This window comes from Solanum lycopersicum, chromosome 1 (assembly GCF_036512215.1).
Source record: "Solanum lycopersicum chromosome 1, SLM_r2.1".
In the NCBI taxonomy this organism is placed as follows: Eukaryota; Viridiplantae; Streptophyta; class Magnoliopsida; order Solanales; family Solanaceae; genus Solanum; species Solanum lycopersicum.
In genome coordinates, this window is record NC_090800.1 from 52446035 (window position 1) to 52459350 (window position 13316).

Here is a 13316-nt window from a genome sequence, read left to right on the forward strand (position 1 = left end):
TGTATACCAGTGTATACAAGTTGTATATCGACCTGTTCTTCGACTTTCGAAAGCTGAAAAATAATTTCCAGAGGTATATATTCACTTCCCTAAACTTTTATTTAGAATTTTGGCCCCCTATGTGTATTTTACCGGTATATCAATGTATAGAAATGGGTATAACAACCGATTTCAAGGCTTTGAAGACCCTGCAATTAATTTCCAGCAGTGCATTTCAACCTGTTCTCAACTTGTACATCAGTTACCAATTTCGGAGGGGCTGAACGACTCGGGAGTAGAGGTTTGAGCCTTTACGGCTCAACAAGAGAATGCAACGGAAAGAAATCCATTATGGACTAGGAGCAGGTTCATACAAAGAAAGAAAGAGAGATAAAAAGTTATGTAAGATCTTTATCCATCCAAACTAATCAGGATAACACATAATGACATTTTCAAGTAATAAGCTAAAATCTACCCTACTGTATTCAAATAAGGAGGAATAGCATGTGAAGTAGACACAATTAATGATATTGAAAGACTACTTTATACACTCCATGCACTACAGAGAACTCAAAAGATAGTAATAGACATAAAGGAATGCAATCAGATTTGTAAACAAGGTCTATGGGGCAATGATTACATTGCACACAGACTAGTATCAACAAACAAATTATTGGCAATTAAGAACATGCTCTAAACAAAGAAGAAACTATTTCCCCTAAGTAGGAGAAGTCAAGAAAAGAAGAAGAAATCAAAACGAAATAAGTTTGAACAACAATATTAACAAGTTAATAGGTTTACTAATGAGAACAAAGCAAGAAAGCTGAATGTCGAAACATACAAACAACTCCAAGCAGCAAATTAGTTAGCTTCACAGAGGATATAGAAGACAAGGAAACAGCTTCTAAAAAAAGCTAAACACAATACAAACAAACACCTTGAACATGCTAACGATTTCATTAGAATGAAGAAGACCCTTTGCAGGATGACTAACTCAAGGTTCATGTAAATAATATATCTATGTATCTCCATATTAGCATGCGAAGATGAACGACATTCTCAAGATTGAGCGAGCAACAAGACAAAGCGAAAGAGACGGCAAAAGCAACTTTTGACTAAATCCAACTAAAAACAAACTAATATTCAATGTATATCAAACACTTTAACAACAAGACAAACATATAACTAAACCAAGGTGAACTAAAGGGGTATACATGGCTAGACAAACAGATAAAGCAAAATCAAACTCCAACCTTTATCAATAAAAAAAACCCATCTAGATTTACTTTATCCCGTCTACTTATTATTATGCTTTTGTTGGTTATTATCTTTTTTATGAAAAAGGAAAACTAACTCAGGTACACGCGGATGAACTCGTCGGCAGAAATCAAACAAAAGGCTCCGAGCAGGCCGACTAGTTCCCAGCAACAAGTTATTCCCAAGAAACAGTCAAAACACACATGTTTACATAGTCATCATCGATGAATATCTTCCAGCGATAAACAGACGTTGCATACATCCTTAGATATCTAAAATATTAAACACAAAAGAAGAAGAAAAAAGAAGAAGAACAGGGAAAAGATGCTATCTAGGGAGGAATATTATAAGGAAAGAGCATTACCTTCTTCTGGGCAGCGGACAAGGATCAGGAAATCTAGGCGAACAACCTTTCTCTGAAGAACACCAACTCAAATAATCATAAGATTACAAGAATACTTAGGCATGGACTTAATATCGATGTTATTTCTGTTGCCTCTTTTTCTCAAAGTGATTACTCAATCTCTGTAATATTCTGCCTGAATCCTTTATGCCAAAAGATAAAAAATTATAGAGAACCTGCTTTAGTTTCAAGAAGAGAATTCAACTCAAAAGAAAAAAAACCTCTGTAAAAAAAAACTTTGCTCCAATGAACCAACATAACATTATATAGGAAGGGAACTAGGTTGTTAAAAATGGGGGGAAAGGGTAGAACCGTCGCAGTTACAAAACGTTATCCCCTCTAATTCAGAGAATATTCTAAAATGATTCTTTGTTCCGAACGGATTTGGAGATGGCTTGACAGCTGGGATCAATCCGTCGTCCGTGAAGCTTGACGTGGCACCCATCCACGCGAGCCAAGGACGAGAGCCAGCTGTACGAAATGTACGAGCGAGGTCGAAGACGAAGGAGACAAAAGAGTGAAGGGTACTGGGTTGCCCACTCGACGCTCACGCGCTTGGCACAGTTGGGTTTCCACTTTGGAGACGTTAGGGGAAGGTGAAAAGGCATGAGGGTCTCTTTAATCTGGTAGCGAGTGAGGAAAATCGATCGCAAAATCGACACTGATGTTTCAGAGTTCGTAGCGAGGAAGAAACCAAATATGGGCCGGGTTGAAAGGATTTGGAGTTGGGCTGGCTGAAGCTTAAATGGGATTGCAGGGCTTTGAAGATAGGTGGGCTGCTTGATTGAAATATATGGGCCAAATTCTGGAACTAAAAAACAGGCGAGTTGGGCTGGATTTGAAAAAAGGGAATTTTGTATAAATGTCCCAAAATGGGTGGACAAACAAATTATATAATTGAGAAACTAGAGGGAATTGATTAAAATAAAATACTTAGATAAACTTTTTTTAAGTTTACATTATAAAATAATTGACTTAGTTGCGAAATAATTAAACCGATAAAACCTTTTTGAGATGATTTTTGAATAATCACGATATTATAACTAAACATATTATTTATGTAAACCTAATATATTATGAAAAGCGAAGAGGTCCATTAAAAGTAATATGAAAATTAATTTAAGATTTATGAAAATTTAATTATTTTAAGTCGTTTTGAATTAAGAAACTTGTCAATTAATTTATCGGAGAGGGTCAAAATTTGGGTGTCAACAACTGTTTCTCAGTTTACTTGGATTGATGCAAGAAACTCTAGGAAAATGAAATTGACCAAACAAATTTTGACCGACCCCATTCATCTTTAAGGGAAGTATTTTGTACGGACTTTAGGAATTATGGCTGAACCCTAGAAATGGGTTACCTACATATCTCAGGCTATGTAAGAATTAAGGCTACTTATAGTTTGATACGCTAGTTCTAACTTACGATTTTGAAAGAATTCAAAAGTCATCTCGATACCGGATTATGAAGTAATAAAAATTCTCGAAATAGGATTTAGGAGCGAATGTTCGGATACAGCCGAGTTTTCAGCATTGAGCTGACCTACATATCCTTATACCTCAGGAATCAGGCTGTTTGTAATTCGACTCGATCGGTTGAAAAAGGAATCTATTGTGCTAGATAACCTTTGGTTTTTGATAAGTAACGAATTAAACGAGTATGAAAAGGAGACATGTAACGTCTTAGACATTAATGTGGTGCGCTCACATCCATAGGTAAGAACTTATACGGACATAATTTCCAAACTCTTGGCGTAGTGTCACTTAGATTGGAAACTTGCTTTCGGTAGATGAAATTTTCGAGATGCGAGACAAAACTGACAAAACTCAAAGGAAAACCCACATGCTTTCTGATAAGGGTGTGGTTTGATTGTGGTGGAAGTCCCTCCTCTGCTCGCATCCTTAGAGTTTGATATTCCTCTTTGGACTGTGTCCCAGTTTGTTTCTAAGAAAGAGTTTCACGTTGTGCTGCGTCCTTTTTGACGTCGTCCGCACCTGTGGTTTTTGGAGAATTCATCCTTTTAGATGTTCTTGACAACGACTGAGATAAAAATTTGTTAGCTAAAAAATGCAATTAGGATAGGAGACAATGTCTTTTACTATGTCCACACTCCATTTTATCCTCGATATTCGACGTCAACTTGATCGGTCTAACGTAAAGTAAATAAAGCTTATGCCTTGTTTTTGCAGTATAATCTTCAATGCACTCTTCAAGTATTTTCCCATGATGCGTAACTTCCTTTGACGAATGAAATCTTCTCGTGATGCATTAACTTCTGCGAGGGATGAAATCTTCTCGCGATACATATATTTCTGAGAGGTATGAAATCTTCTGGCGATGCCTTAATTTCTGCGAGGTATGAAATCTTCTCGCGATGCATAAATTTCGACGACGTATGAAATCTTATCGCAATGAAAAAATTTGACGAGGCATGGAATCTTCTCGTAATGCATAAATTTTGCAAGGTATGGAATCTTCTCATGATGCATAGTTTCTTGCGATGTATGATTTTACCGTGATTCTTGGACATTAACTTGCAATGCATGATGTTCCGCGATGCATGAATATTGGCTCGCAATATATGATTTTCCACGATGCATGCGTATTGACTTGCGATGCAAGATTTTCCGTGATGCATGCGTATGGACTCGCGATGCATGATTTTCCGCTATGCATGAGTATTGACTCGCGATGCATGAATAATCATATGGCCTCCAACAATGATAAAGTTAAAACATCTTCCAGGTAATAAATCGTCTAGATCGATAATAAACTAGTTGGTCCTCTCCCAGTAATGACTAGTATCATGCCCGACATTATGAAGCAAATGATGTCCTTTATAAATCTCATGTTGTTGGAAATTGATTGAAATAAACAATTCACATTCCCAAGTCTCCGATGTAAGAGATATAAAATGCTTCTTGCATCTAGGAAAACTATTGCTTTTGGGATAGTTTTCTCCTCTTTGGAATTCTCCATTGGAAGAATTTGCTGGTTTCAGAGAAAAACTATAAACGTGCATCCACAAAAAAATTGTTAATTTTAAAAACGAACCGATCTGTGTTGATTTCTTTAGTTGTTTGCTCCTTGTCTTGATATTTCCGGTTGATTTTCCGATCTCTCGACTCTTGATAGATAAGACAAAATATTTTATGCGAAAAGAAATGAAACATAAAAGGAAAATTTAAGAGAAATAAATCTTCGAGAGATAGTATCTTAAAAGGGTCACTGCCAAATCATGTCATATCAGGCTTAACATAATTTTTCAAGTTTGATGCTTAGAGGTTTATTTGATCAAGTTTTCAGAGTCGCTCCTGACTTGCAGATAAATCCGTGCTAAAATTCTGAGGTCATCCTTAAAATTTCCGTCCCAGTTAAGTGTCTTGCTTATCTTTCCACTATAACTGAGCAGATCGCAGAATTTTTGAGATTTTCTCAAATATTTTGTCCCTGTTGCAAATATCGAAATATCTTCTGCCTTGACTTGCTAAGGAAGAATCTCTTTTGGAGAATTTTTGAGTCCTTCGCAAAAAATTTATCATAGTTTCTATGGTAAAAAGGAATAGAAATCTTACGGGAGATATGACCGAACCCTTGTGGCGCTTACGTATACCATTGAGGCAGGAATCAGGTCTAACGTAGTTCCCCCCTTACAGGTTAATAAAAGCATTTACAAAGAAAAACCGACCGAGGCCAACATTGTCCGCCTACGTATCTCGTTCTTTAAAATTCAGGTCGAACGTAGTTCATATACAAGGAAATAATGAAAGGGGATAAATGGGATGACCGAGGCTGACATAGGCCGCCAACATAACTCAGACGTCGTTCATTACAAGAGGGGTAAAATTTTAAGCAAGAAAAATACAAGCAAACAGAACGATTACAAGTAAATAACAGAAATGCAAACCGAAGCATCACACGTAGTATCTCTTGACAGCATCTGAAATTATCGGTTTTGGCCAGACGGTGCCATCCATATCTGACAGGACTAAAGCACCTCTAGATAATACTTTACGAACCATGTAAGGACCTTGCCAGTTTGGTGTGAAATTTTCTTTGTACTCGTCTTAATGAAGAAAATAACACTCAAGAACCAACTGACCAACTTCAAAGTTTCTGGCTCTTACCCTCTTGTGAAAAGCACGAACCATTCTCTGCCTATATAATTGACCATGACAGACGGCAACCATTCTCTTCTCATCAATCAAAGTTAGTTGGTCAATCCGCTTGCTGACCCATTCAGTATTACTTAATTCAGCTTCTTGGATGATTCTCAAACACGGTATCTCGACTTCAGCAGGTATAACTGCTTCTATTCCATATACTAGCAAATATGGAGTTGCTCAAGTTTATGTTCTTACAGTCGTGCGGTATCCCAATAAAGCATATGGTAACATCTCATGCCAATCTCTATGCTTTTCAATCATTTTTCTCAAAATTTTCTTGATATTCTTATTGGCGGCCTCTACAGCTCCGTTCATTCGATGAGTAATCTTAAATTTCTCACATATCTCTCTCATAAAGTGACTGTTGAGATTCTCCCCATTATCAGTACTGATGGATTCTGGCACTCCAAATCTACATATCAAATTGTTGCGAACAAAATCAGCCACCATATTCTTGGTTATCAACTTGTAAGAAGCTACTTCCACCCACTTAGTGAAATAATCAATGGCGACCAAAGTGAATCTGTGTCCATTAGAAGCAGCGGGATCTATCGAACCGATGGCATCTATACCCCTAGCTACAAATGGCCAAGGTGAGCTCATAACATTAAGCTCGTGAGGTAGCACTCTGATCAAATCATCGTGCACTTGACATTTGTGGCATTTTTGCACAAATTTGCAACAATCATTCTACATAGTCATCCAGAAATACCCGACTCGTAGGATCTTTCTTGCCAAAGTAAGCCCGTTCATATGCGTACCACAGACTCCAACATGTATCTGTTCAATAAGCTTCGCACCTTGGACCACATCAACACATCTTAGAAGACCCAACTATGGAGTCCTCCTATAAAGGACTTCTCCACTTAGAAAGAAATTGGAGCAACACGACGTATCGAATTCTTTTGGTTGGCTGTAGCATCTTCAAGATAAGTTCCAAACTGCAAATACTTCTTTATATCAAAATACCAAGGCAAACCGTCTGGTTCTGCTTCAATATGGGAACAATGGACAGGATGTTCTTTCAACTCTGTATCTAGAGAAACAATGTAATCTGTATCCGGATGCTTAACCATCGAAGCGATGGTGGACAGAGCATCAGCTAATTCATTATGTATTCAGGGAGTATGTCTGATATTGATCTTACAAAATCTTTTGCACAACTTCTGCACATGCTGTACGTAAGGTATAATCTTTGGGTTATTCACATCCCGTTCTCCTTGAACTTGATGAATCGGAAGATCTGAATCTGTAATAATAAATAACTCAGAAACATTCATGTTGATGGCATCTTTCAAACAAAGAATACAATCTTCGTATTCGTCCATGTTGTTTGTGCAATTAAATTGAAGCTTAGCTGCCATGGGATAGTGCTGACCAGATTTTGACACTAAAACTGCTCCATTGTCTTACCTTGATGATTTTCCGCTCCGTCAAAGAATAATCTCCAACCTGGATATGCTTCAAAAATATCCTCACCCACAAATGACACTTCTTCATCATGAAAATACGTCTTAAGTAGTTTATATTCTTCATCAACGGGATTTTCTGCAAGATGATCATCCAAAGACTGTTCGTTTAATGCCTTCAGAGTCACATAAACGAAATCAAACTCACTCAACAACATTTTCCATTTAGCTAACTTTTCGGTCGGCATCGCTTTCTGGAAAATATACTTCAATGGATCTATTCTAGAAATGAGGTATGTAGTATACGAAGACAAATAGTGTCTCAACTTCTGGTCAAGCTACGTCAAAGCAGAACATGTTCTCTCCAAAAATGTGTAACGAGACTCGTATGGAGTAAACTTCTTGCTTATATAGTAGCTAGCTTTTTACTTTTTTCCTGTCTCGTCGTGTTGACCAAGTACGTATCCGAATGTGCTATCTGACACAGACCAGTACAGCAACAAAAGACTCCCTTCTCGCGGAGGAACCAATGCCGATGGATTGGAAAAATAGTTCTTGATAGAGTCAAAAGCAGTCTGGCACTCTTTAGTCCACTTTGTCGGGCGTCCTTCTTCAACAGCTTGAAAATAGGCTCACACACCACGATTGATTGAGCTATGAATCGACTGATGTAGTTTAATCTCCTTAAGAAACTCATCACCTCTTTCCTCATCTTCGGTGGAGGTAACTCTTGGATCGCTTTAATCTTAGAAGGGTCGAGCTCAATAGCCCTTCAGTTGACTATAAATACCAACAATCTTCCACCTGGAACTCTAAAAGCGCATTTGGTGGGATTCAACTTCAAGTTGTAACGACACAGATGATCAAAGAATTTCTTTAGATGCGTCAAGTTATCCGAACTCTCACGGGATTTTATTATGAGGTCGTCCACGTACAGTTCAATCTCCTTATGAATCATGTCATGATAAATAGTCGTTATAGCTCTCATATAGGTGGCACCGGCGTTCTTGAGGCCGAACGACATCACTCTTTAGTGATATACACCCCTAGGTGTAACGAAGCCGTCTTTTCCGCGTCTTCGTCATCCTTCAAAATTTGATGATAGACTGCATAACTGTCCATAAATGACAGCATCTCATGCTTGGTACAGTTGTCAATCAAAATACGAATATTCGGCAGCGGAAAATTATCCTTCGGGATAGCTTTGTAGAGATCTCTATTGTCAACACATATCCAAATTTGCCCGTCTTTCTTGGCGACCGAAACAACATTGGCTAGCCAAGTTGGATATTGTGTCAATTCCACCAATCGGGACTCTATTTGCTTGGTGATCTCTTTCTTAATCTTCAAACTCAGTTCAAGCTTGAATTTTGAGTTTTTTGCTTCACCGGATTGAACCCCGGGTTAATCGACAACTTATGAGATACTACATCAGTGCTCAACCCTTGCATGTCACCGACTTCCCAAAAAAACACATGACTATATTCGACAAGCAAATCAACTATGACCTTTTTCTGAGTTTCATATAGGTGGGTGCTGATCTTAACCTCTTTAACACATTCCGAATCTCCCAAATTCACCATTTTCGTTTCCTTAACATTTAGTTTATGCTGATTCTCGAACTGTCAAAATTCCTCGGCGACATAATCTGGTTCCCCAGTTTCTTCTTCATAATCGTCAGCCTTGTCGTTACCTGTCTCATTTTGTTCATTTAGCTCGTGACATGACATGGCATGGACAAGTCCATAACTTATGTTACTGAAATCATAAATAGAAAAAATTAGGAATGTAAGGCATAACAAACAGCTAAATAAATAAAGTTAAAAATAAAGAGGTTTCATTTAAAAACTATGCAAACTTTTGCAATTGCATGGGGCAATGTTTCCTTTTTGAACATCATAACAAAAATTCAAAGAACTTGAATGGTTAAGAAAAATGCAGAAATGGTGGGTCTCGGGTCTCTTCCGGACAACCACCGATGTTAATGCATGAAATGACACCTATCTACCGAAGAAATCGGGGTATCAGGATCGACGTGAAGGTCTAGTTACGCAACACTCCCCCTGGTTCAGCATCTCCAATACCAGCTAGCTTGACCTCCTCCTCGGCAACAACATAGATCTCCTTTAAGAGGTCACAGATTCCTTCCCTAAAGTCTTCAGACTCGGCATATTCCGGGATTGGAAAAGACTGATACTGATGTGGGATCGGCTTAGCCAACGCTTGATCATTTTTCTTCTTCATCTTCATGTCATTATTTCTGGGGATATACCCCAAACCATATCTGGATCCCTTAACAAGGACTGGAACAGTCTCAATAATTCCTTGGGGATCTCTTCCCAATCCAAACCCTGTCTCAAAAGCGTTCTGTAGCATTACAATGGCTATCATTTTGTATACGGCTGTCATGGGGTCTGTGGGGCCAAATTTTCACCAGTGGCATTCACTAGCTCTACCGTATAAAAGTATGTACCTCGCGAAATCTCATCAATGATCATCACCTGCCTACCAAGGTGACTCCCCTCGCCATGAATAACCAACTCTTCATTCCTCCACACAAGATTTATCATTTGATGGAGAGAAGAGGGCCAACCATATGGATGAACTTCCTTCCCAAAAAAGGTTGTAACTGCTATCTATATGCAATATATGAAATTGTGCGCTGAACTCTGCGGGGCCCATTTGAATGGTCAAATTCACTACTCTAAACATGTCTCTTTGAACCTCATCAATGTCTCTCACGTTGACCTAGTTTTGCTCCAGTTTCCCAAGGTCAAACCTTAGTTGCCTCAACGTCGACAACGGGTAGATATTCAGACCAGATCCGTCATCTACTAAGACGCAGTTGACAACCTTTTCACGGCATATCATAATGATGTGCAGCGCCTTGTTATGTGATCTTCGTTCGACAGGTAGCTCATCGTCACAAAAGCTAATTTAATGCCATCGAATAACCTGATGAATCATGGCAGCCACGTTATTACTACTTGTACCTGCAGGTACGTATGTATCATCGAGAGCTTTCATTAGGGCCTGCCTGTGGGACTAGGAGGTCATCAACAGGGCCCATACAGAGATATGAGCCGAAGTCTTCTCTAAATGTTTGATGATAGAATAATACTTTGGTTGCATACTTCTCCAGAATTCTTCCGCTTCTCCTTCGCGTATCGGCCTCTTAGCCCGGTCCTTCTTATGTCCTCCGAGAGCAAGCTCTTCAACAGTGTAACACCTTCCATACCCGGTCATACCTTGAGCCGCAGTAGTTTCAATGACAAACTTAGGCTTGACGAGAGTTTCTAATGGCACCAAGGCAACAACCTTTGTAAGTGTCAAAATAAAAAACTCTCTTTTCTTTGACGCTTAAAGAAGAGACAACCCTTTCCAAATCATCGTGAAAGATGGGAGTAATCATCTTCATTCCACACAAGTCTTCATCTTTCTCGATTATATTGACATTTCCCCCTCCATGATTCTGCAACGGGTTTGTGTTGATATTTGGCACCGCCGGTTGGAGAGAAAATATGTCCTGATCAATCAGTTCCTGAATTTTTTACTTGAGATTGATACAATCTTCTGTATCATGTCCAACACTGTTTAAATGATAAGCATATCTCTGATCATCCACAGGTTTGGTCCCCATAGGGTGGATGTATCCAGCTGTGGCCAGTCTTTCATACAATTTTGTTCGGCTTTCTGAGAGTGCAGTAAAGTTCCTTGAAGTCCCCTTCTCAAATCTGGGTTGGGGAGGGTCATAACCGCCTTGTTGAGGGGGAGGCACCTGCTATTATTTTCTGGTATTTGGACGTGGAGGTTGGCTTCTAGGATATGGATTTATTTGTTTGGTTATTTCGCGATGGAGCTTGGTAATTCGGAATGGGATTTTGGTATAATGAAAATTGGACTTGATAAATAAGAGGGGGTGCTCGGTAGCTCGACTCTACATTGGCACAGTCGGGAGCAATACTGTGATAGGGAGATGGAATTTGGTAAGGTTGAGGGTAATTTGGGTACATGGGGGAAAGATGTTGGAGATTAAGGGGTTGACTTTGGTACAACGGAACTTGGGCGTTTTGGTAAGTGGGGGTATTATTATGGTTATTGGGATTAATGGATTTCGGGTAGTAACCTTGGTGGGACTTTAGGGAAGGCCTGGAACGACCTTGGAGGTACGACGAGCTTCTGGGGGTTTTTCTTCCCCCATACGAAACAACATCAACTTCTTCTCTTTTCTTCTTCAGCAGCCCTGAAAAGCTAGGTGATGCGGATACACGGGCTATCTTCCCCGATTTGAAACCATCTTCGATAGTCTCACTTATCTTGACTATCTCGTTAAACATTGCTCTAACTAGCAATATGATTCTATCATAGTATTCTGGCTCTTGCACCCGCACAAATGCTTCAACGATCTCCTTCTCAGTCATGGGCGACCTTACCCTTGTTGCTTCCTTCATCCACCTATGGGCGAACTCCCTATACTTTTCAGTTGGCTTTTGCTTCATTTTTTCTAGAGAATACCGGTCAGGAACTATTTCGACGTTGTAGGAAGATCGGTAGATGAAATCTTTGTCCAATGCATTCCAACTGGTCCATTGCCTTGTTAATTGTGAGGTAAACCATTCGAAGGCCTCCCCACACAGGCTTCGTCTGAAAAGTCGCATCAACAAAGCCTCATCCCAGCCAACTCCCACAAGCTGGTCACAATAGGCTCTCAAATGAGCCATGGGGCTGCCCACTCCTCCGAAGGAGTCAAACTTCAGAATCTTAAACCCTTGTGGAAGGTCCAAATCTGGGTGGGTACACAAGTCATGGTAATTGAGTCAAGCAATGTCAGGGATGCACTGTAGCTCTTTCATGGCCTTTTTGATTTCCTATTTTATATTGATCTTGGCATCCTCCTTTTCCCTTCATTCCTTTTCCTATTCTTCATAGTGGTCCAAATCAGAACCGTGCACTTCGTGCTCGACAGGAACGGGAACTTGGAATGTGGCTCTCTTTGGTAGGGGTGGAGCTATAGAGAGGCTTGGAAAATTTTGGGAGGTTTGGTAGTTCTGCGGGTAGGCCTAAGTATTGGTGTTCTGATTCAAATGGTGATGAGATGTTTGGGTATTGAAAGCATTTTTGTTCTGATTTTGGTTTTGATTTTGTGGCAGTAGAGCAGTTTGATGGTGAGTATTCTGAGGATGGGGTGGCAGTTGAGAATGGTTGTTTTGAAGAGGTGATGGAGTTTGGTAGGATGAAGAAGCATATTGGAGATTTTGGATCGTTAGATCTATAGCCGACGGATTATGATCAGTCGTAGAAGGCTGATTCTGAGTTGGATCCATATTTGAGGATCGGAAGTAGATTGGAAGCCTTCCATCAGCAGTACTAGGAGCAAACCCAGGCGGAGGCAGGTCCCGTCTCTTTCTCATTTCCACTCTCATTTCTGCAACCTATTGCATCAGCTGCATAATCAACTCATTCTGCTCTGCTACGGTAGGTTAGGCCACCACAACATCTGTAAGACTCACTTCTTCATTGTTATCTCCCATAACTGCCTTTCCTCTGTCTGAGCTTTGTCTAGGGAAGGAATCTGCAGAACCTTTTGATCTGGTAAAATAAGGATGATCTACAAGCATTCGATCAACACAGATCAGTTTCAAAGTACCTAAGAAGGAAAACAACTCAAAAGTAGATTTGTCAGTGCAGATTTAGAGTACAAAATGCATAATATCACACAGAGAGAATATAAACACACAAGTTGCTTTGTTTGAGGATATCTTTAACCCACGAGTGAGGACGGAAATACATTTTTTTAACAAATAGGAGTTTTCTTGTTTTAGTTTTGACATTGTCTCTGGAAGGCTAAATCACATTGATTTACGGTCTTTTTGCAGCTGCTTTTTGACGTCTGTTGATCTGATCTTCGTATCTTATCGTAACATGTAGGGGAGAATTAAAATTTTTAAAGATGAACAGCCAGGCTTGGGAAGGCTGCCAACGTATATCACAAAGAGAATTCAAGCCTAACGTAGTTCGAGTACAGAATAAAATATTTTCATTCATTCATTCATTCATTATGATTAAAAGTAGATTGAAAGACAACAGTAGAATTCTTAAAAG

General features: G+C 39.4%; 1 protein-coding gene across 1 annotated transcript; it reads right to left on the reverse strand.

Moving 5' to 3' along the window:
* Positions 1 to 5553: 5553 nt before the first annotated feature.
* Positions 5554 to 6408, reverse strand: LOC138342263 (uncharacterized). Its single transcript, XM_069294602.1, has 3 exons — positions 6147 to 6408; positions 5811 to 5963; positions 5554 to 5705 (listed from the first exon to the last, which is right to left on the reverse strand). The coding sequence occupies exons 1-3, from the start codon at positions 6406 to 6408 to the stop codon at positions 5554 to 5556; spliced, it is 567 nt and encodes a 188-aa protein (XP_069150703.1).
* Between the last annotated feature and the right edge of the window lie 6908 nt (positions 6409 to 13316).